The sequence below is a fragment of the Neovison vison genome, chromosome 6 (genome assembly GCF_020171115.1).
Source record: "Neovison vison isolate M4711 chromosome 6, ASM_NN_V1, whole genome shotgun sequence".
NCBI lineage: Eukaryota > Metazoa > Chordata > Mammalia > Carnivora > Mustelidae > Neogale > Neogale vison.
Window position 1 is genome coordinate 198,260,258 of NC_058096.1, and position 26,195 is coordinate 198,286,452.

Consider the following 26,195-nt stretch of genomic DNA (forward strand, 5'->3'; position numbering starts at 1 on the left):
AGGCCAACTGCTGAGAGACACACAGCTTAGATTAGAAGTGGAGTCACTGACCATGGAGACCCATGGGAATCCAATCTATGACCTCTGGTGCATTCAGTGTGCTATAATCAGACATTTCTGAATGTTCCAGTTTTAATCACAAAGTTACAGTCTCAAAGATTAGTCTCATCTAATCTTATACATAGATGGAAAAGGAACCACTCTGGGAGAATTAAAAAATGACTCTCTTCTGATTTTAATATTTTTGGAAATTTTATGATCAAGATATTAAGGTAAACCAAGAAGAACATATTTTCAAAAGTATTCTTCTGGCTTTGAAGGAACTTTAATTTTATATAGAGAGTATTAGCCATGAAGGTAAAATTAAAGGTGGGACCAAATCTTCCATCAAGATCTTACTATAATATAAGTCCCATGAGAGCAGGGATTTTTTCTGTTTTGTTAACTGCTATATCCCCATTGCAGAGAACAGTGTACAGCACATAGTAAGTGCTCTAAAAAAGAAGATGTTTGAAGGCACAAATCTATTTTGAGTAAAAAGACAAGTCAAATCATGTTCTATGATTGGTATGTCCTGATAATAGATTATTATATAGAGGCAAACCGAATCTATTCAAGAATGAAACAGGACAAAACAAATGAGAGACAGAGTATCTCTTTTCAAAATATCCATTCTTTAGCTATGAAGTGGCACCCAACTTTCTTCTATCAAAAAATCCTTGCTGGTTGATTTTCTATGCAGTACTTAATCACTAAGATATATACCAATAGCATATAGAAGGAAAAGAACAATAGCTACCAACATTCATACCAAAACTGTTCCCAAACTGGAAAGTTTACAACAAGGTGAGTATTTTCACTATGTCTCTGAGAACACATAATGATGGATGGGCAAAACAAACATTCTAGCCACAGACACTTCCTACACCAATGGAACCATTAGTTGGAAAGAAAGCAAGAAGGGTCATGAGACTTAACATTTGTCAAATACCAGAATGCTGCTTCTTGCTTTATAAGCAACATTCATTAAATCCCTACAAATTCCGACAGTTAAATATTGTCGATTCCACTTTACAAATGAGGAACTGAAGTTTAAAGAGTAAGTTACCCGAGGGCATATAGCTAGCTAGTTAGTGGTGGAACCTAGAGTTGAAACCATGTTCTCCATGGTATTCTTTCTACATCTACCCTAAGTCTGCAGTAAACACACCAATGACTGTTAGTTGAGTTAGGGTTTAAAAAGAAAGTATACGCAACCTATGATCACATTTTGCATTAGGTGAGCTAGCTGAAAGAAATACTAAGACTTATAATACCTAGTAATTGGCAATCTCTAGCAACTGTTATTTTCAAAACATAAAAAAAAAAATTCTATCAAAAACATCATCCAGAAAAGCCTTTTAAAAATAAAACAACTGGGGTGCCTGGGTGGCTTAGTGGGTTAAAGCCTCTGCCTTCGGCTCAGGTCATGATCCCAGAGTCCTGGGATCGAGCCCCGCGTCGGACTCTCCGCTCGGCGGAGAGCCTGCTTCCTCCTCTCTCTCTCTGCTTGCCTCTCTGCCTACTTGTGATCTCTGTCTGTCAAATAAATAAAATAAAATCTTAAATAAATAAATAAATAAATAAATAAAAATAAAACAACTTAGCCAAGTCCTAAAGAAGTACTTTATAGCCACATATAAAGCACTTAAAATGTAATGTATCTCAGGCATCTAATTTCTTACAAGGATTAGTATACCTCTCTGTACATTAACTGTGAGAAATGCTTGTAAAATGTTGATTGCTGACAGAGAAATCTCTGGGTATATAAAACTTAGATCTGTATTATCATTCTTAAAGGATGTATTTTATTCACTTGCATGGACTTACTTGCTGTAATTTATTTAATAAATGCCTTCATTACTGGACATTTATGTTTTCTTCTTTTTGCTTTTAAAACATTAAAGCAAATACACTTGCATATTTGTCCATTTGTTTCTTAATATAAAAACCCAGAAGTGGAATTGCTGGATCAAAATGCAGGCTCTTTAAAGCTTTCAACACATATTTTATAGCCAGGTTTCAAAAGCAAATCAGTAAAGATGGCACAAATCTTTTTCAATAATGACATCACATAATTTCAAGCAAATATATTTTAATTCAGAATGCATTAAATAGAAGAATTAAAGTAGCAAGATATTTTTCTTAAAGGACTGATATTTTTCCTAAGGCTCTACTTTCACTTTAGTGTGCTGGCTATTCAACTCCTCTGAATAGGTATTTGGGTGGTGAAGTAAAAGCTATGTTAAAATCTGTTCTCATCTCACTTTAATTAGATGAAATAAATTGCCACATGTACTAAAAATAGTTCACTGCTCTGAAACCCAATGCCTGTTTGCCAGAACAATATTAGTGATGCATATTCTATGCATTCTTTCCCCAAATATGGCATCTGCCATGCACAAAATTCAGAATGGAAGCCACCATACTTGAAATAACATTCTCCTTTTAAATATTTTTAAAAGCCAAAATGGATCCAGTTGCTTTCATAAAACAGAATGTACTGAAATCGAGTATTCCAAACTTTTATCACTCATTGTTTTAACTGACCAAAAAGATTGTGAATCTACTTATAAACTTTATACTGGTAGGTTCTGCTGAAAGTCCTAAAATGATAATGAGCGTATCACACCAAACTTATTTGCCCGATTTCCCTAATGCATAACAGTGACTTGGCAATATAATGCTTTAAAACACACTTTTCTTCTCTGACAACTGTAACAGAAGAGAATTAATAGAATAAACTATTTCAGACAATTTTAAGACTACCCATTATAAATGTAAGAAGACGCTACATAATCACTTTTGTTTAAATCAAACTGATAAAATTGGCAAAAATTAAGAAAATATTAAATTTCATAAGGAATATTAAAGGTGCCAAAAATTAAGAAAATATTAAATTTCATAAGGAATATTAAAGGTATGACAATCACAGAAGTAGAAGTAAAAGCATTTTTCACCTGTTGTTTCAAAAAAGATTTACACTGTATTTAATTAAAAATTTATATCAAATATAACAAACAGCAAATATCAAAGCTGAAAATAATGCTAGAAGTGAGAAAGACTGAAACACATCTTTTAAAACCTAATGAAACCAATTTAAAGCACTTAAAAAAATACATGTATATACCCATTTAAAAAGAAACTTTCTAACTAAGATATCCTTCTTAAGACAGAACTCCAACTATTTCATATTATATGATACTGTTACTGGATTGCCATCTAGTGAGCTATAAGAAATAAATTGATGGTTAAAATACTATGACCTCGGAAATGTACACTAACCTCCATTATCCAAAAGAGTGGTCAAAACCCACAGAAAACCAACCTTTTGAAAGCTTTGTTTCTTCTACCACTTTGGTTAGATGCCCCTCGACGATCAGCTTCTCTGCCAAAGAAAACAAACGTTACTATCCAAGCCCAAACCGAGTAGCATTTCCCTGAGCGGGGCAGTGTAACACATTCCATGACCAAATTTAAAGATGATAATATTACTCCCATGACTAGGCTTGTACAAAAACCTGAAGCTGGAAGGAGAACTAAGAAAACTCAAACTGTAATAGAGCAATGAGATTAATGAAGAAATTTGGAGGTATGGGGACTATTTGTCTTTTGTTTTCATTAGTTTTTACCTTATCTAAAAAGCCTAGACCTTTAAAAAAAAAAAAAAAAGGACTCAGAACAAAAATCCTCTTTAAATCAGGGATATGAAGTTGAAATAAAGGAATTCTGAGAAAGTATTTATTTAAATAAAGAAGCAATACAAATTATGTTATACCAATAGTTTACTTTCCCCATTGATACAATTTAGAAGAGATGCATATATGACATGCTTCAGTAAAATGATTCATTTTTAAAGATATTAAAACAAATACTGTTTTGTTTTATAGGGGATTCTCTATAAATGAATAATGTAGCTTCTTTATAATTTATTTAAACTGAGATCTCCATATTCTACATTTCACTGAGAAGGATAACTATTCTGTATATCCCCTTATTTAATCCTGTATGTCAGTTGGTCTCCTTGAATTTATACATTTGTTGTAAGTGAAGTCATTTCTCAATTCCTTCACTCTTCAAGCCAGTGCAGCTTGGTTTATGCCCACCACTCAACTACTGAAAACTGTTCCAAGATCACTATAACCTTCTCTCTGCCAAAGGTCATGGCTCCTTTTAATAACTTTCATTTCGTATAAGCTCTTTGTGGTATGTGGCACTGTTTGCCCCTGCTCCTTAAAATCTTTTTTTAAACGTCAAAGTAATAAATTTAGATAATTTTAAAAGGCAGTTCTACAAGATATACAATATAAGCTGTCCTTTCCATCTTCTGTCCTACTTTACTCCATTCTTTAAATTCACTTCCTAGAAGCAACAATTTTTTTTTTAAAGAAACAACTTTTAACTTCAAGCCATTTCTTCTGGTATTTCCATTTCCATTTCTTTTCTTTTTTTTTTTTTTTAAAGATTTTATTTTATTTATTTGTCAGCGTGAGCACAGGCAGACAGAGTAGCAGGCAGAGGCAGAGGGAGAAGCAGGCTCCCGCCGAGCAAGGAGCCGGATGTGGGGCTCGATCCCAGGACGCGGGGATCACGACCTGAGCGGAAGGCAGCGGCCCAACCCACTGAGCCACCCAGGCGTCCCTCCATTTATATTTATAAATAAAATACTGCTATTGGGCACCTGGGTGGCTCAGTGGGTTGAGCCGCTGCCTTCGGCTCAGGTCATGTTCTCGGGGTCCTGGGATCGAGTCCCACATCGGGCTCTCTGCTCAGCAGGGGGCCTGCTTCCCTTCCTCTCTATCTGCCTGCTTCTCTGCCTACTTGTGATCTCTGTCAAATAAATAAATAAAATCTTTAAAAAAAATAAAATACTGCTATTTCTTCACTTTTCCATTTTAGACACTACTGACAATCTCTTACAGATGACTAAAAAAGAACTCATAGTCCTTTTTTACTATCATCCTTCTAAGAGAGTTACATTTTGTCCATCTATACTCAGTATGTGTATTATGACTATTACTTATATTTGAATCATAATATGCTCCAATTATATTTTTCTGCTTCTACCTTCTTATACAACATGTAGTGATTTTTGGAGCTTGCAATATCTTGTTTTATTTTTCTAACTTTTTATATATCTACCTCAAACACAGCCCAAGTTCTTTTTTTTTTTTCTTTTGCCCAAGTTCTTACAGAACCATAAAAACTTTCACTACTGCCAAATGCATCAGGTAATCCATTATATTATATATCCCTGTCTGTCCCTTCCCCCAACCCTTTAATCTTCCTGCTCTAGTCTGGGCTATATCCAAAATTCCATACCCCCAGAATCCAAATGTTTCTCATCCTGTTTTATTTCCTTGTTTTAGTGTAACATATCCTGCTAGTTTCCTGAAAGGGAGATGACAGAATGTTGACTTTGACTCCTTTGACTTTCTCTTTGTTCCTCTGAAAATGTTAGTGTTCTACTCTCACCTTTGACTGATGGTTTGACTACATACACAATTCTATAGGAAAAAATTTTCCTTCAAAATTTTGAAGCATTTTTCCACTGTCTTCTAGTTTCAAATGATGGTGAGTCCTGTTCCTCAGTATGCATGGTAGATACCTCTTGTGCTCAGCAAAGCCTGTTGTGCTTGTCCTTTCTGGGCACCTGGGGGACTGCATGTTCCAAACACCCTAGCAGTAAGGACAGTCCACATAACTGGTTCTAGCTAGGGCCAAGGCATTTAAGAAAGAGTAGTAGTTTTCTATACTTCTATCCTCCCCCCATTCTAGAAACCATGTGCTGAGATGGCATAATTCTTTATCTTAAGATGGTAAAGGCTCCATGAACTTAAAGCTCTGAACAACAATACGGAACAGTGTTCTCTCCTTTACCATGGACATGTAGCATGAGTGCAAAAAATATTTCTTTAATTAAGCCATTTAGATTTCAGAACTTTATTTATTGCTATATTATAATTTAGTTTATTATCACTAATAGAGTATGAGATCCTTTGTTTCTCTTTGGCAATTTTCAGAATCTTGTCTTTACTCCTGGTGTTCCTAAATTTCATATATTCAGAACATGGTTTCTTTCTTTCTTTTTTTTTTTTTTTTGAGGTGAAATTCACATAACAGAAAATAATCATTTTAAAGAGAACAATTCAGTGGCATTTAGTACCTTCACAATGTTATGCAACCACAACCTCCATCCAGTTCCAAAACATTTTTACCACCCCAAAAGGAAACCTCATGCTCATTAAGAATTTACTTCCCATCCTCCCTTCCCAGACCCAGCCATCACTCGTCCCCTTTCTCTCTGTGATTTCCTATTCTGGATATTTCATATATATATATACAACATCACATAATATGTGAATTATTGTGTCTGGCTTAGTGTGTGTATTCTAAAATATACTGTTGCATGTTCAGTGTATCCTTTCAGTTTAGAAGCTCAATTGACACAATTCTGAGGAATTATCCTGTTTCACTGATAAATTCTTCTCTTTTTCATTCCTCCTCTTTTCCCCCTCTCTCCCTTCCCATACTCTGGAAATCTTATTATTCAGATGTTAGATCTCCAGGATCAATTCCTTAATTTTCTTAAATCTCCTCCCCTTTTTTTCTTAAATAAAACCTGAAGCCAATTCTTGTCTTTTGTGTTGTATTTTCTGGAACATTTCCTCTACTTCCTCTTCTAACACCAACTCAAAAAAGATATATGCACCCCCATGTTCACTGCAGCATTATTTACAGCAGCCAAGATCTGGAAACAACCTAGGTGTCCAATGATACATGAATGGATAAAGGAATTATATATATTAATCAGCAATAAAAAAGAATGAAATCTTACCTTTTGGAACAACATGGATGGACCCTGAGGGTATTATACTAAGTGAAAAAAAAGTCAGACAGAGAAAGACAAATACTATATGATCCCACTTACATGTGGAATTAAAAAACAACAAACTCATACATACAGAGAACAGATTGGTAGTTGCCATAGGCAGGAGGCATGGGGTGAGAGAATTGAGGGGAGGGGATCAAAAGGTATTTTTTTAAAAAGGCCTTAGGCATAATACAGAACACAAAAGCCATATGTGAAAGGACAAATAGATTTGACCTCAAATAAATTAAAATTTTCTGACCAAACTCGCTATAAATACAGGTAAAGGGCCAGTGACAGATATGGAGAAAATATTTGAAAAATAAAGAACACATAAAAGGTTATTATTCATTCATTCATTCATTGAACAATTAATTAGGGGGGTACTACTATGTGCCAGATACTCTCCTAAGTGCTAAAAACATTAAAATGAACAAATGACAAAATTCCTGCCCTACTGGTTCTTAAATGGGGTGAGGAGGGAGAGATGATAAATAAACAAGTAGTATGTCAGATGGAGGTTATGAAGAAAAATAAAGCACAGAAGAAGGAAAGGGAGTATGGGGATGGCAAAGATGTGAGGCCCTCCAAAAACGAATAAGAAAAAGTCAAACAACACAGCCGAAAAGGGGCAAAGAATAACAACACTGAATTGACAGGCCAAGAAAAGAAAATGTCCAGTAAATGTGAAATTTGTGGATTACCCACTGAAACAATGCCGTGGCATTATTCACTCATCAGTTTGGCAAACATTCAGTACCTGGAGGGGTGAGTGAGTAATCTTGTGTCCTTCTGGTGTTGAGTGTAAACTGGTATCATTTTTTTTAAAGGGCAGTATTGACAGAATTTATCCAAATGCTGAAAGCACATGTCCTCTGACCCATCGTCCCTACTCCGTGTATTACTCAGGAAAGAGACAACTGTACAAAGATTTTCAATGCAGCATTGTCTGTATTTAGTGGAACACAAAATTTTTATAGTTCTACCAAGAAAAAAAAAAGCATTAATCTTCAATATCTCTGTCAACAACAACAAAATTCATTTTAGATAGTATTAATAACCTGTCTAACTACTTCCCAAACATCTTCATCCAAAAATCCCTCAGGAACTTCATTTCACCATGTGTAATATGGAACTTCTCTTCCTTTATCTTGGATGGATTTGGTATCTCTCCTTGTCCACAGTCCATCATTCCTATCTCTAACAAGCTATACTGCAGCTATCTTTTTTTGTCTACCTTTCCCAACATACTATGAACTCTTTGATGAATACACTCATTCCTTCAAATATTTACTCTGTACAAGATACAATACTAGGTACTCCTCAAGGATTATTACCAAGATAAACGCGATAAATAAAGAATTTAGTCTAGTGCAAGCTAGATTTAAGCTTCCACATTAATTCCCAACACAATTTAATTCCCAACACAATTCTGACACATAAAACAGGTTCCACAAATGTTGTTCATGAATATAGCAAATAATAATATAAATGCAGACTTTGAAAGCCATTACAATCTTTATCTAGTATGCTGAAGAGCTAAGCACCACCTTGTTTAAAAAATTCTAAACACACCTTAGGAGTAACTTACAGCTCAAAATGCTCACCCTTGGTGGGGCGCCTGGGTGGCTCAGTGGGTTAAGCCTCTGCTTTCGGCTCAGGTCATGGTCTCAGGGTCCTGGGATGGAGCCCTGCATCGGGCTCTCTGCTCAGCAGGGAGCCTGCTTCCTCCCCTCTCTCTCTGCCTGCCTCTCTACCTACTTGTGATCTCTCTCTGTCAAATAAATAAATAAAATCTTAAAAAAAAAAAAATGCTCACCCTTGGAACAAAAGCTGAAGTCCCCCACCATGACCTGTAAAGTCTACATGACCTAGCCCAGGGGTCAGTCATCTTCAGTGCCATAGGGCCACAGGCAGCATGCTCCCTGATGGGTAAACAAGGTTTTATAGGAACATAGCTAGGTCCATATGTACATATTGTCACAGTCGCTTTCCTCTGCAATGGCAGAGTTTAGTAGTTGCAACAGAGACTTCACAGCCTGCAAAGCCTAAAATACTTACTATCTGGCCCGTCATTTAAAAAAAAAAAAAGAACTCCAATTTGAGACCAGTTCCTGTTTTCATAGTTTCTATCTCACACACTCCTTCCCAAGACACATGTACACCTCACTAAGCTTAGCTCCAAATCAGTTCAAATCCCACATGCTACCTTTTAGCTACCTATGGTCTTACATCCTTTTATTTTTCTTCAGTGGACTTATTACTACCTGACATGTTATTAGTTCATTAGTTTTTGTTTCCTCCAAAGAACGTGAACTCCATGAAGGCAGAGCTTTCCTTGTCTTGTTCATTTCTGTTACCTCCACAGCTATAAAAAGGCCTGGTAAATACAATGTTGATGCTTAATAAATATTTGCGGAATGAATGAATTAAACATCTATTTTTAAAAGGGTCAAATTTGGAAAAATTACTTGAATGTTTTCTCATTCTAAAAAGCTAAGAATTAAATATGCAAAATGTTTTTGCACAGGACTAATATCAAAGTGCTAAATAATAATTACCTGCTGCTATCATCACTATTGAAATTATTATTATTATTATTCTTGAAGGTTACATTCTTAAATCTAGTGGCCTGTAATTAAGTAATTGAGGAAAAGGGGCATCTGGGTAGCTCAGTCAATTAGGCATCTGCTTTTGGTTCAGGTCAGAATCTCAGGGCCCTGGGGCCCAGCCCTGTGTCAGGCTTCTTGCTTAGTGGTGAATCTACTTCTCCTCTCCCTCTGCCTGAGGAGTGGGAGACTCTGAGTGGGAGACTCATGCTCTCTCTCTCAAATAAATAAAATCTTTAAAAATTAAAAAAAAAAAGTAATTGAGGAAAAGAACACTTAAAAAAACATTTCTGGGGGACCTGGGTGGCTCAGTCAGTTAGGTACCCAACTTTTGATCTCAGCTCAGGACTTGAGCTCAGGGTTGTAGGTTTGAGTCCCGCACTGAGGTCTACGCTAGGCATGGAGTCTTCTTAAAAAAAGTTTCTAACCACTGGTTCTCAACTTGGAGTAGACACCTCAATTCTTTGGGAGCACTAAAAGTCAGAGGCTATTCTGTGACTCAGGAGAACCTCCGTGTAATCATAAATGCAGGTCTTCAAAGAACCATTTGACTTTGTACAACTGAAAGATAAAGTAAAGGATTTTCTTTCTTTTTAAAAACTTCCTCTTTTTGAGGGATATTCTAGAGAGATAATTGTTCATTTTGTATTTTAAAACCATACTTTAGAAAAAATTTTATTCATTTATTAGAGAGGGAGAGAGAAAGTGCACATGCACAAGTGTGAGGGGAGGCAGAGCAGGGAGCGTGATGCAGGGCTCACTCCCAGGACCCTGAGATTACCACCCCAGCTGAGGGCAGACACTTAACTGACTGAGCCACCCAGGGGCCCTAAAGCATACTTATTTATTGTGAAAAATAATATACAGAAAGGGACACAAAACACAAAGGTACAGGCTAATAAATTTTTTTTAAAGCAAATGTTTATATGGCTACATCTCAAATCAAGAAACAGAACCTAACCACAACCCCCTAAAGCTTCCCACAATTCCCTTTCCAATCAAAACCCCATAAAGGTAACTACCATCTTGACTTCATGGTATTTAATTACTTGCATTTCTTTATGGTCACACTACCCAAATGTGCATGATTAAATAATATAATTGTAAGGGTTTTGAACTTCACACAAGTGGAATATTACAGTGAGTATTCTTTTGCATCAGTCTTCTTTTATCGAATATGCCTCAGTGTGTATTTCTCCATTTGCCTACTCAGGGACTTTTGGGTTATTTCCAGTTTTGAGCTGTGAATAATGCTGCCGTGAACATTCTTGCATTTGCATACGTTATGCAGAGGCATTTCTATAGGGAACCTCCCAAGGGGTAGAACTGATGGGCACAGTAAGTTTGACATTGGAGAACCATCACCTAAGCATTTAGTTAGAAACATTTGATAGAGTTGCAGAAACTGCCAAATATGGTCAAAGAACGAATAGAACAGAACCAAATTTATTTCTTGGATGATAAAAATAAATTATGTACTAATTGTATTACTACATGGCACAAAATAAAAATAAAAATAAAAAACAACTCATTCAAAGGAAGTAGAAGCAGCACAGGTATACCTATACTGGATTAAATTCTTTATGCTAAAGAGTTACTTTCCTCACATGACAGCTACAACCAGTTGAAAGCAGAACATAAACTCAAACAGCACTTATGATACTTATGTCAGTTGCATAGGGGTCTTAACTGACAGAAGAGAAGAGCAGATGAATATAAAAGAACTACATAATGTGTTATTTGTAACAGCCAAACTGGAAAACATCTTTAAAGTCTCAAAGTTAGGTTTCATTACAAAAATAATGTTATCACTTGGGCATTAAAATTATGTGCTGGGGAACAAATTTTCTAAATGGCATGTGTACTAGTAATTAAAAAGTTAAACAATCTTTAGAATGTCATGAATATATTACTTTAACAAGAACGATAAACCTCTATCAGTCAGCTTTACTGCCTTGTGACTGGAGCTAAAAAGGGGAGAAAACAAGTTATTTCAGCAAGAAAGCTCCTACTAACACCCTTTCTAACTTCCCACCATAACTTTTGGACCTACTCATGAGCATGTATTTTTCTGAGTAATTGCAGGCATTATTCAGAGTGCTTAGTAAATATTATCTCATTTAATGCTCACAATAATCCTATGAAGTAGGTACTACCATCCCATTCTACAAATGAGGTTTAAAGAGGTTATACTGCACAGAGTCCCACTGCCAGTGAGGGACCAAACGAGAATTTATATCAAGGATCCTCTGATCCAATTCTAAACATCATAGATAAAAATGAGCTATAGTCACCCAAAAGGTCATTAAAGGGAAATACAGCAAAGAAACTGAGATTAGAATTAACATCAAATACAATCAAAGTAAAAATGAACAATCAGCATTCAACATCAAGCCAACCATTTACTTCCTTCACAAAGTAGCAGTTAACAAAGTAGAAAAAGAACTTTAGAACCTCACAGGGGAGGCCTAACTTTAATAATACATACTTTCACAAGGTTTTATTTCTGCAATAATTTAAATAAAATTAGTTAAAGCAATTCCTGCTATAGGAATTATAGTGCTATAATCTGCCTTGTTATAAAAAGTTTTAGAAGCTATGTGTTCTAAAACCCTGAGAATAAGGAAGAACATAAGAGAAAAAAAATTTGAGAATTTTTTTTAAAGCAACAGGCAGATTTTATTTTTTAATTTAACTTCAATCAATTAACATATAGAGTTATTATATTATATTAGTTTCAGAGGCAGAGTTCAGTAATTCATCAGTCTTATATGATATCCAGTGTTCATTACATCATGTGCCCTCCCTAATGTCCATATTGGTTAGCATGGGGGTATTTCTACAAAAACAACTGAGAATTAAGGACAGACTGAAATTACAGGAAACGAACCAATTTCAAGAATACAGAAACAGATCTTTTTTTTTTTTTTTTTAAAGATTTTATTTATTTATTTGAGAGAGAGACAGTGAGAAAGAGCATGGGCAAGGAGAAGGTCAGAGGGAGAAGCAGACTCCCCTTGGAGCTGGGAGCCTGATGTGGGACTGGATCTCAGGACTCCGGGATCATGACCTGAGCCGAAGGCAGTCGTCCAACCAACTGAGCCACCCAGGCGTCCCCAGAAACAGATCTTTTTTAAAGAAAGGAACAATCTACATGTCAAAACACTGTTGGCGGGGCGCCTGTGTGGCTCAGTGGTTAGTTAAAGCCTCTGCCTTTGGCTCAGGTTGTGATCCCAGGGTCCTGGGATTGAGCCCCATGTTGGGCTTTCTGCTCGCCAGGGAGTCTGCTTCCCATCTTTCTCTCTGCCTGCCTCTCTGCCTACTTGTAATCTCTGTCTGTCAAATAAATAAATAAATAAAAATCTTTAAAAAACAAAACAAAACAAAACCCCCAATAAACGCTGTTGGCATAAATTTAAGACTATCTTCCATGCACTTATACTGGGAGAAAACCTGGTAGAAATGCTGGGAAATTGGGGCGCCTGGGTGGCTCAGTGGGTTAGGCCGCTGCTTTCGGCTTAGGTCATGATCTCGGGGTCCTGGGATCGAGTCCCGCATCGGGCTCTTTGCTCGGCAGGGAGCCTACTTCCCTCTCTCTCTCTCTGCCTGCCTCTCCATCTACTTGTGATTTCTGTCTGTCAAATAAATAAATAAAATCTTTAAAAAAAAAAAAAAAGAAATGCTGGGAAGTTAGCCAACTGGGAAAATGATTGGCATAAGCACACACAGAACAAAAATCCTCCATAGGTCCTAGATTGGACAATCACTCTGAATACAAAGAAATAAAGAATTTAGCAACATCTAGTTTAAATTCAAGAATTTTCCTATGGGGTGCCTGGGTGGCTCAGTTGGTTAAGTGTCTGCCCTCAGCTCAGGTCTGATCCCCAGGGTCCAGGGACTGAGGCCTGCATCAGGTTCTCTGCTTAGTGGGGAGCCTTGCTTTTCCTTCTCCCTGTCTGTTGCTCTATTTTTGCTCTTTCTCTCTCTGTCAAATAAATAAATAAAATCTTAAAAAAAAAAAAAGGCATTTTCCTATAATGGGGACATAAGAGCAGGGAACTGCCTTCTATTGTTTGTCATAAATAAACTGTTCTGGTTTAGAGAAATAAAAGTTTAAAAAATGAAAACTTAAAAATCTGTTTTGAGTAGAGTACTTAATTAGGCTTATTCCTGAGATTGTTCAGAGGTTGATCTCATAGGGTGATGAAAAGTAAACAGTCACAAAACAACACTGATTCAATGCATTACTCTAAATAAGGCAATTTTTATGTGAGCAAGGCCTTAATAGAAAAGAGGGAATAAGACAAACATACAGATAAGGACTGTAATTTCAAAAGGGGAGTTTGAGTTGGGGAGAGAAATTTTTTTTTTTTTAATCAGGACAAAGAAATAGCAACACAGGATATATTAAGAGAATTAGATTTTTGCCTAATAATAAAAACCATTAAGTCTCCTAGTAACCGTGGATTAAGATTACAAAGACATGAAGTTTATTTCAGGGCACTTGTTAACTTAATCATCAAAAGGAAGATGCCTTCTGGGGTGGAGACAGTTTGTTTGTACAAAGCACACCTCAGAAGAAAGTTTCTTTAGTACCCAACTGTGATGCTTCTGCCTTCACCAAACAATGGCAAAAGGAATTAAAAGTGTAGGCAGCATTTGGGTAAATTGGAAGGGGAGGTGAACCATGAGAGACTATGGACTCTGAAAAACAATCTGAGGGGTGTGAAGTGGCAGGGGGGGTGGGAGGTTGGGGTACCAGGTGGTGGGTATTATAGAGGGCACGGCTTGCATGGAGCACGGGGTGTGGTGAAAAAATAATGAATAATGTTTTTCTGAAAATAAATAAATTGGAAAAAAAAAAAAAGTGTAGGCAGCAGTCCCGTGAAGGGAGTCTTTCACTCTGCCCATGAAGTGAATCTCTACGTCCTGAGATTCTCCACCTTTTACCATTTATCTTTACGCTCAGCATATAAATTAATCAAGTGACAGAGTTCACAGGATACATATGAAACAGATTTAGAGGTACACAATTTGTTAATTCAAAAAGCATCTTTAGCAGAATACAACAGTCTCAACGTATTTGTTAAGTTTACATGGTAAACCTTGAGTAACTGCAATTTGCAGGGAACATGGATTGTGGACTGCTTAAATCAAATTTCATGCCCAAATCCCCGAAGAGAAAATATTGCTAGAGCTTTTTAGCAAGTTTTATTAAAGTTACTTGTTAATTCTAGATTTCATGTGGTATATTTTTACACAGAAAATTTACTTCACAGCCCTGGAATTATGCAAAAGGTTATATTTAAAACTGTTAAAATCCAATCTCTCTGCCAGGATTAAAAGCTTTTCTCCTAAAAGAGAATTAAAAAGAAACACAGTTTCTTTTACCATAAAAGGAAAACAAATTGAAATATGTTCCAACTCATTTAATTTCATCAAAATCACCTTATAAATGGAGATAGCCAACAACTAAATCGTTCTCTTATGGATTCACATATGCAAACTGGAAAAAAAATCTGTTAATATATTAAAAATAGACGTGATGAAATCCTATGTAAGTGAACTGCTTTTTTTTTTTTTTCTTTTCCAGAGAGAGAGAGGGAAAGGGAGGGGAGGGGGAGGGGCAGAGAGAGAGGGACAGAGAGAATCTGATGCAGACTCCACACCCCAGCACAGAGCCCAACATGGGGCTCAATCTCATGATTGCCCTGCAATCATGACCTGAGCTGAAATCAAGAATTGGCCACTTAATCGTCTGAGTTATCCAGGCACCCCTGCTTTCTAATTTTTAAAACACAAGGTGAAAATTGGATTATATAACAAGCATGGTAAAATAATGAAATCTAGGTACTTAACATGTGCTTTTTAAAAGATTGGAAATAAGGGGCACCTAGCTGGCTCAGTTGGTAGACCATGCAGCTCTTGATCTCAGCGTTGTAAGTTTGAGCCTCATATTGGGTGTAGAAATTACTTAAAAATAAAAAATCTTGAAAAAAAATAGAGACTGATAATAAGAATATGAAGTGTCACTTCTCACTGAGTATAAACTTCATGTTCAAAATAATAAATCAAGTCAGGATGGCTATCAATGAATGGCTAAAAAGTTTGTGTGAGATTATAAAAAAATAATCCAAAATTTTTCAAAAGTTCACTTGAGAATGGTTTTTGCTGCATTTGCCTTACTCGCCATAATACTTATTAAACAAAACAATTTCTATACTGGCAGTTTGTTACAAAATAATGAAAACATCCTTTCTGACAAATCAAACCGGAGTTAACTCTTAGTATGCAACCCTGACTATCCAAATTTAAGAAGCCAACATATTTGGAAATTTCTGAGATACAGTCTTAATCAAACCTTTGCTACTGGTTATCAAAACTCAGGAACTGAACAGATTCAGGTAATGGACTATATTCCTAGCTATGAGAACTTACAGTCCAAACTTCCTCTGTGTGCACTTTGGGACCCAATGGATTCAGACATCTAGAAATACTTGTATTTTATTTTTTTTGTTCTTTGGTTCACTCTCTGTCCATAAGAAAAGGATTTTATATTATCATTTTCCCCTCTGTGCCACATTTAACATTTTCCCTATGCTATTACATAGTTCTTATAATTTTATTAGCTAATATCCCCATTGAGATGCTTGCTGTAATTTACATAACTTCTGCTATATATCTAAATGTTTACTGGTCCATTTGCCTCTCCTATGACACAATAAAAATCTCCAAACACCTTTTTCTTAAAGATTTTATTTATTTGTCTGACAGAGAGAGAGAGTGAGGGACAGTGAGCTCAAGCAGTGGGAGCAGCAGGCAGAGAGAGAGGGAGAAGCAGGCTCCCTGACAAGCAGGGAGCCCAGTGTGGGGCTCGATCCCATGACCCTGGGATTATGACCTGAGCTTAAGGTAGGCGCTTAATTGACTGAGTCACCCAGGAGACCCTCCAAATATCTTTTTTTTTTTTTTAAGATTTTATTTATTTATTTGGCAGAGAGACACCGCAGGAGAGGGAAGAAGCGGGGGAATGGGAAAGGAGAAGCAGTCTCCCTGCTGAGCAGGAAGCCCAGTGTGGGGCTTGATCCCAGGACTGTGGGATCATGAACTGAGCCGACAAGGCAGTCTTTAATGACTGATCCACCCAGGCGCCCCTAAATATTTTTTCTTAATGTAAGACAAATATCATTCTGTATTACAACTACAGCTAAATAGTTTACAATAATATTTTAAAAGATTTTTGCAAATTGTAACTTAGTAAGTCTTTTCTTTTTTTTATAGTTCTCTGTTTTTATTTCTTTGGGCTCAAAATACAAATCACAAAAATTTAAAATAAAACTAACTTATCAAAAAATGGCCATATGCAATAAAACAAGTACAAAATCCTTCTAAAGATTTGTATTTTAAGATTTTATTTATTTATTTGACAGAGAGAAATCACAAGTAGGACAAGTAGGCAGAGAGGCAGGCAGAGAGAGAGGAAGGAAAGCAGGCCCCTGCTGAGCAGAGAGCCCGATGTGGGACTCGATCCCAGGACCCTGAGATCATGACCTGAGCCGAAGGCAGTGGCCTAACCCACTGAGCCACCCAGGCGCCCCGAGATTTGTATTTTAGACTATATTCTGCTTTTAGTTGGTTTCAGTGGATACCAATTATTTTGCCCCCAATCCCTGTGCCAATCAATGTCCCATAAAAGTGAAATTTCATGATCAGAAGATAACAAAAACATGGACTAATCTTTGCGTTATGGAAAAGTTTTAAAGGACAAAGGAATATGCTATTAAATAATTTCCCTCAAAATATATACTTTTATTTATTAAATAATTATTAAAGTATTTCCTTCAAAATAGTATTAAACTAACATTCAACATCATAATCTCTAAAATGGACAAAACAGAAGCTCTTCTAAAACTATTAAATGAAATTCCAGGTTTCCTTAAGGCATTTCTGAGGAGCATAACATCTGATCCACTGATTTTGTCTGCTATAATTACCAGATGTGACCCTTACAAAGCTCAAGTGCTCCTGAGACTGTGTGTGTGAAGAGGAGAGAGAACCATATATGCTTTCACATCCACAAGATGAGCTAATGAGCATAAAAACACGGGAAGTCATTCAATTCAAAAACAGAGCGAACAGGAAGAGGAAAACGCTCAGAAAGCATATTTTATATCTGGTAGGGAAAAGGATAGATGTCATCAATAAATCTTTATTACACATAGTGATCTTTAATTATCACTAAGACGAAAAGAACATCACAACCTCAGGAGTTAAGTAGCCATGTCATTTTCAAATAAGAGGGAATTCATGACACTTTCACTCAGAATTCAGCAGAGGTCCAAATCGCCTCAAAAGCCAACCTATCCATCTCTATTAGTAAAGACAGCCTTCCCAAGGGTAGGCGGTTGATGTCAGACTGTAGGACAATCTATTGCTACTCCTCTGCTAGAAAGGTCCTGCTACCTTAAGGGCCATCTTCAGATCTGAGTGCCCAAACGAAATCACTGTTTTCATGGCTTTATTTAATCATTTAGGAAATTTATTTAAAAACTTCAAATGCAAACCTGTGATAGAACTACAACTTAAATAAAACAGGCTAATGTTAATACTACCTCTTAAGTGTCCACACATAAAGTTTAGGTGCTTGACATTCCATTTTATTCCCTGATCAACAATAATTTTTTTGGGTAAAAACTGAAACTTCCTCTTTTTTCTTTTCTTTCTTTTTTTTTTTTTTTTGTGGGCAATATGAAATCTCTTTGAAGGCAAATGCCACAAAAATAATATTCTCAAAAGAGAGAAGCCAAAAACAATGTAAAAAGTACTGCTGCTGTCTGAAGATGGCCCTCTGTGCACTTCTTCGATAACAAACACATTGAGATCTTAATTTTTCCTCTCATTTTTCAATTTATGCCCCTGACTGCATTAAAATCAATGTGAAAAATACTCTGTACTCACTCTGGCATTCTATGAATTGATGAATAAAAGTGCAGTCCCCGCCACTCTTTGAAAGCAAGTGCTCTAATAAAGAAAGAAACACCTTTAAGGATATAGTTTGTTGCTGTTCTTGAAAACCAACAGCAAACGTAGGAAAACGGAAATGTATTAACATGAGTGACTCTGAATAAGATTCATGAAAGTTTAATATATTTTTGATATTAACAGCAGAGATACTTTGGAGTTAAATAAAACTAAATGACTGAAAATTATAATTATATAATCATTGACTTGTACCCTGAATAGCTAGCTTTTAAAGGTACAGTTTCTATCCAAAGAGATCAAGAAAACCATAGATAAATTGCTTTAAAAAGCTTTTCCTACTTTTAAAATATACCTTTCTCCATGAGTGCTTAATAAAAACCTGTAAATAATTTTGAAATTTTATTATTTGTTCTTACTGAATTTTCAAATAACTGTTTTCTAACAGTCCCTCTTCAAAGCTATTCTTAGTTAAGAGGCAAAAGATAAATATTTTAAGAATACCATAAAATAATGCCTTAAAATTTTTAAGACACTGATGCAACATTTCAATATTCAGACTTTCATTTCACAGACAACCTTTTCCTCTGAGTTATTTAATCTGTCCTTTATATACTCTCAAAATATTACATTGTTTATCTCTACCCAAATGACTAAAGTCAATGCCTATACATTTTAAAATAAGAGCCTGGAAAATGGTTTTGTTCAGATCAAACAGAATTTGTTCTGTTTTAATGAGTTGAGAGAACCAGAACCTAACAGGAGTTTAAGAAAAGTATCAACCCTTTTCTTACAATAATCTTTACTTATATTGATTCAAAGAGTTAACTTCTGAATCTGGATAACATCCTTCAATTTTATCTCTGGATCTTTCAAAACTTCTAAGGAGACTGTGGATGTTCAAGTGTTAAAAATATACCACAGTATGATGACTATCTGGAAGGTACGCAAGCACTAACAGATGTCAAAGAGGACATGAGTTAGTACCACTCAGACTGTGAAAACCTCTTTTCTTTTCTCATTTCAACCAACCAACCACCTGCTCATCATCTCAACTTTGTTTGAGAGGCAGGGAGGCATCTCCTACTCTGATCACATTACAACTTCTCTTGACATCCTTACTAATGCCACCTCCTTCTCCTACTGAAATCTGTCACTCTCCTTTACCTATTTACATGGTGTAAAGAGCCTCCAGTCAAGAGTTATATATACATATATATCATTTATATATGATATGTGTGTGTATAGTTGTATATAATTGTATAGTTATATAGTTACACTACATAGAGATACAATATAGCCCCCAAAAAAGAAAAAAAAAAAAAAGGCTAGCTGTAACAGAAATTTGAAAAAAAATATAATAAATAGCATTTGCTGATTGGAGCCAAGAAATCCAAAGCAGGAGTCCTCAGTTAAATGGTAATCCACATGATCAAAAGTTGTTTGACATAAATCCTAACTAAGCTATGATAACATTTTCAGAACTCCAACTAGACAACATCATGCTTAAGTAAGAAAACTCATCTGAAACCAAATTTTAACGTAAAGGACTTATCAGAACTTTTTTGAGAAAATTCTGACTATCATCACAGGACTTTAGATGACATTTAAGGCAGTCTACGGCCATACCACCCTGAACGCGCCCGATCTCGTCTGATCTCGGAAGCTAAGCAGGGTCAGGCCTGGTTAGTACTTGGATGGGAGATGACATTAAGGCAGTACATCCCCTATTACTCACTAAGCCACTAATCACAATTTTATATACTCTGATTTTAATATCTAGACTCTAGATTAAAATATTTATCATACTAGTTTAGATAAAATGCAAGATTAATATAAAATATATCTGTATGACTTCTACAAAGGCATTTTTCTAAGATATGAGAGAAAAGTCTTTCAGATAGTATATGTAAAAGATTTGGATGATGACACTTTTAAATCCTTCATTACTTGAATTCAGCCCCTTAGGAATTCACTTTGCCAAAACTATAAAAGATATTACTGATAATGCAAAAAGAATCAGATACATGAGCCTGGGGAGGGGGGAGGCATGTCTAAGATCCCAAACAGGGCTGCAGAAATATAAAGAAAAGACAGATACAGAAACAAAAGAGAGAGCTGTGATACTTAAAATGTGTTTTATTTATACATGAGTTTTCTATAAATTCTGATTTTCTATACTACCTGTGCTGTCCAATGCACATGCTCAATACACATGTGGACTGAGCCCTGAAAAAATGGCTAGTTTGAATTGAGATATGTTGTAAGTGTAAAATAAATATATGCTGGTTTCAAAGACTTACCAAGGAAAAAATGTGAAATACTTCATTTATAATATTTTAATACTGATTACATGTTGAAATATTTTTGGTATAGTGAGTTAAAGTAAATATGTTATTAAACATTATTAAAATACATTAGCAACACTTTACCTGTTTCTTTTTATATTTTTAATGTGGTTATCCGAAATTTTTAAATTATGTATGTGGTTCTCATAATATTTCTATTAGACAGTGCTTTTCTATACTAAGATATATTTGAATTATGCTTACCAGATAAGATACAAAAAATTTATAGTATAAAACTTGTGCTTATAGCAGCTACTTTAGATTTAAGTAGTTTCAAAAGACAGAGTTTACTAGAGAAACGGCATTAATTTTAACTTCCCCAGATATTTTTAAAACATTCTCTTAAAACTATACTTGGTTCTCGCTCTACTATTTAAAGAGCAATTTTAGATAAAGTCATATCTGATAGCATATTGTCGTTATGAACTTTGGTAATACTGGAATGCTTGATAATTGGTTTGTAATAACAAATGACTCAGAACAGACTCATTCCAAAATCCACTCTGTATTAAATCTGGTATAATGATGCTTTTGTGCATATCAAGATATTTACTATTCCATTTCATTGAGGATACTTTGTAGGTCACTCTCACACCACTCAATTTATCACCACTAAAAAACAATGATGGTAAGAAGTACCCTAAAGTATCCAAAATATCTTATTCAGTCTTAAATCAGGAGTTGTCTATAACTAGCCTCATCTCAGCAAAAAATTTTAAGCAGTAATCTGACAACTCTAAAATAGTATAAAGATGATTTACTGTATATAAAGGGATTCTCTTAACTGAAGAAAGAGTATGTTCCCAGCCTAAGTTAACACTAACATTATTAATAAATAACATTTAAGTCAAAATAGTGATGAACTGGACTAAAAAGTGTTCATGCCAAAAAGAGGAAAAAATAAAAGCAAATAATGACAACAAAAAATAAAAATTCATTTAGCAATAATAAGCTTTTAGAAGGTGAGGATTAAGTCATTTTATATATATTTGTTAAATATAATTAATAGAGAAATTAGTAGTATCAGTAATGAATATAAACTATACCTTTAAAAAATTCTCAAATTAAAACTCAAACTGGAATTCTAAAATGTAGATGTATTTTATAAAACACATACAGAATAGTCAAATGACTGATTAATGGCAATAACTTTTAATTTAGAGTTTTAAGATTTGTTATAGAATATATGTAATATTAGATCTTGAGCTTACAGCTCATATATACATGATAACTTGAGCCTATTGTGCTAGTTCCTGATTAAAAGCCAACCACACAAAAACAAAAACAAAAAAGTACTTCCTAAATTTATCAGAGTTGACTGTGCCCCAAGGACTTCAAAAATATCCCCTGACACATGAAAAAAATATTTAATAAGAAGTTCTGAGTATTACCCTTGATATCTTGCACTAACTTCTATATAAAAACTTAAGATGAGAGGTACATAGTTTTATAAATGTGGAAAATAATTTTATTCATTCTGTGCTTCAAGCATCTAACTCAGGATCTGGCACATAGCTGGTGCTCAGTTAAAGCTGGATGGGTGGAAATGGAGGAGGATGAATGGGGATCTTCCCAACTGAAAGAATGTACAAGCCATATGGTAAAAAGTACCTCATGCAGTAACAGAAAAACCAAGAGCAGCCATACATTTTTGGCAAGAGATAATGCAAGCTATCCAAAAAGAAGGGTCAGAGTAAACTAATCATTAACTAATAAATGATTATTCAGATAGCAGAAATGACTGACTCTGTTTTTTCTGATTAAAGAAACAGATATACAGTATAAAGAAAGCAGTTTCTATGACATATCCAAGAGCTCAATGGATAAACTGTTAAATAAGCTCTTGGCCAGGTATGGGGCAGGGCACAAACATTAAAAATGGAAGCCCAGTATCCTCAGGAACTAGTACTTGATGAAAGAAAATCAAAGTAGAGTTCTTTGAAAAATATACTGGGGGAGAAAGCTATACTGCGTATATAAACCAATGCTAAAGTTGAACTTTGTCACTTTTGTTATTTGAACAATTAAAATTTCCATATAACAAGGGATATCTAACCAAAAATCATAGCATTAAGAATTACAAAATAAAAGAAAGCTTTTTTTAATGCTGGGACTCAATGGTCTATGAACTGCATGCTTTTCGTTCCAAACACTTAAAAACCTTAAAACACTGATCTCTCTATCCTGCTTAAATAGTAAAAGGATATCATGAAAGAAAAACATTTAAGTTTTTTACACTACCTTTTTCTGTGCTCCCATTTATTTTAGGTAAGAAGTCATCAACTTGTATCCCTAGGATTAAGACAGTGTATCATTGCCTTATCAAAGAAAGCATTACTTTAAAACTGGTCTCAACTGTAACCATGGCATTTTGTATTCCTACTTACATTAACACAGTAAAGCACACTTTAAATTTGTTTTTACAAGAAGGGTTCAACGGGCCATTTTCTATTGACCCAGAGAAAAAGCTACAACTGTCCAGTTGCTTACCAATGAACCTCAAAAAAAAAAAAAAAGGAACCTGCTGTGCATGTATTTTCTTATTTAAATATCTCTAAGTAGAGTGTCTCAGATGCAGAAATTTCATTTATCTCAAAGACTAAACAATGGTGCCCACTGGTGGTAATCAAGCATATTTTTAAGGAAATTTTCTGAAAGACTGGAGATACTTTATACCTAAAACATGAAATACCCTCTTAAAATAAGTAACCCATGAGAAAGTAAACATCAAAAATTCAATGATAAAATTCAGCTTTAAGTAAGAAACTGGGTGACACACCTACCTAAACTGCTGCATTCTTTAAGAGTTTTCTCCTGAAGATGTTCTAACCGTACTGTAAATAAAAGTCCAAGAAAAAGATATTTCACAGATAAAAGAAAAAAAATCAAATCAAATCAACTTCTGGATTAGGTAACTTACCTTGTAAAGCTGTTAGCCTTTCATTGGTGAAGTCATTATCAGCTTGCAAAGCTTCTATTTTTGCCTGGAGCTCCTGTTCTTTTTCTTCCATTTCATCTATTTTATGTTGTAATTCTTTTTTCTCAGCTTGTCCCTTCTGTTGGATTTCTTCTTGTTTTCCCTCTGCTACCTGTTGAGAAAGAAAAAAAAAATTCATTTATTTCATAAAGTCTGAACTTGCTTTCAAAGGCCTAAAGCAGGACTGCTTTTTATTCACCACTAACTTTTAAGGAGAATATTCAATATTATAGAAAATATTTGTAAATGTCAAAATAATGTCATGCTTCCCTATCACCTAGGAAAGAAAAACTTGTAGCAAGCAAACAGGCCTAATACATACAAGTAAGGGGGTCAAAATGAAAAACTCCAAAGTTTTAAGGAGTTAAAAAGGGAAATATGTAAGGAAATATGTAAGGTTTCCCCCTGAAATTACTATTGTTTAAATTACTTTCTAGGTTCTAAAATGTAATTTACTCTGATATTTTAAATAAAACTGCATTTAGTTGAAAGAATGATGATCATAAGCATTTTTCAAAATGACCTCCGTTTAACAATCTTTAAAACTATTACAGGTTCACCAACCACACAGAGGGGAGGTATGCCCTAGTCTTCTCTAACAAATATATGTTTTCTAGCCACTCATTCCATGGTTTCAATTATTTAAAGCTGGGTCTTTAAAACTCAGTTATAACATTTAAGGGACCAACTTGACATTACTTATGGCCTCATCTGTCCTTATCCTCAATGCCCTATAGCTACAGGGAGCTGCCACCGAAGCAGTTAATAGCATCCCTGGAGGCTACAAGGGTCCATACAGATGACTCCAAGTTACTTCTGGGCTTGTTTCAGCACTAACATAGTTGGGCTCTATCCCTGGGGCTCCCCAAGGATAAGCTGATTCAAGCTTTTAAAAAGTCTAAGTATCTTGGGGTTTGCTGATTTACATCTACTTCCTGTTATGTATTAAAAGATACCTGTTGTGAAATACTACTTATTTCCATCCAGAGGAAATATGTCAGCTCTTACAGACTTTCGATGATCTGTGGGCAGTGGGGTTTGGGCTAAATGGCACTTTTTTTTTACTGCATATTTCAACCATTACTAATTTTTTTTTAAAGATTTATTTATTTATTTGACAGACAGAGATCACAAGTAGGCAGAGAGGCAGAGAGAGAGAGAGAGGAGGAAGCAGGCTCCCCGCTGAGCAAAGAGCCCGATGTGGGGCTCGATCCCAGGACCCTGAGACCATGACCTGAGCTGAAGGCAAAGGCTTAACCCACTGAGCCACCCAGGCGACCCATCCATTACTAATTTTTATATCAACAGCTATTCAGCAATACCTAACCTCTTAATCTATACCCAGTATGTTAGGGACAATTAACAAACTTTCAGGTTGAGTAAATACATACCTTTAATTTATCAGATAAATCTTTAATCTCATTAACTGCTCCATTATATTTATTGGCTAATTCTCTTAATTCTTCCTGAGTCCGTTCATTCATTTCTTTAAGATGTGTACATTCATCTTCAGTATTACTCAGACTTCGCTGTAATTCAAGTTTACAGATAACTGATTTAGAATAAATGCACATTCTAAATTCAACTTATAAAAAGTGTTAATTCTATGGGCTGTTCTAAATTATTATCTGCCCTGGCCTTTATGTAAAGGTTAAACAACATAACAATTTTAATTTACTTTAGGTACATGCTAAAACAGAAAATACAACAAAAAAACTGAAAAACAAAACAAAACACAGAAAGGGGGTAGGGGAGGAAAGAATGTTCCTTTTATATAACTACTCTTTTAAAAGGTCACCAGTTATGACTTTTAGACTTGAAAATATTTTAAGCTTATCAATTCTTGAAAGCAAGTTTAATACTATGCATAATCAACTTAATAAGAAAATTAGAAGACTGCTAGCAATTTTCTTTCCTTGCATATCAAATCAATGACACGACAGTGAATTAGTTATGATGGGATAAGGCTATTATAGAAACTATTACTATAACATATTCTACAGTATATACTATATATAGTAATTTTGCTGTTCAGTTTACAATGGGCATTTTAACTAAATCCAGTAACAAATAACTTCTGTGGTAATTTAGCAGCGGTTCAAAGGAATAAACTACATTATCAATTAGGTTTTTTTTTTTTTTTAAAGATTTTATTTATTTATTTGACAGACAGAGATCACAAGCAGATAGAGAGGCAGGCAGAGAGAGAGAGAGGAGGAAGCAGGCTCCCTGCAGAGCAGAGAGCCCGATGCGGGACCCGATCCCAGGACCCTGAGATCATGACCTGAGCCGAAGGCAGAGGCTTAACCCTCTGAGCCACCCAGGTGCCCATCAATTAGGTTATTTTTAAAGCAACGAGAATCACATTTTGA

At 35.2% G+C, this 26,195-nt stretch overlaps 1 protein-coding gene across 1 annotated transcript in view; it reads right to left on the reverse strand.

Moving 5' to 3' along the window:
• LOC122909317 (sarcolemma associated protein) overlaps window positions 1-26,195 on the reverse strand; it is a 143,968-nt gene that overhangs the window by 30,114 nt on the left and 87,659 nt on the right. The window contains 7 exon segments of the mRNA XM_044253312.1: window positions 3,325-3,365; window positions 3,367-3,427; window positions 18,478-18,540; window positions 23,088-23,138; window positions 23,630-23,680; window positions 23,767-23,935; window positions 25,215-25,352. Coding sequence (XP_044109247.1) covers window positions 3,325-3,365; window positions 3,367-3,427; window positions 18,478-18,540; window positions 23,088-23,138; window positions 23,630-23,680; window positions 23,767-23,935; window positions 25,215-25,352 — 574 coding nt within the window.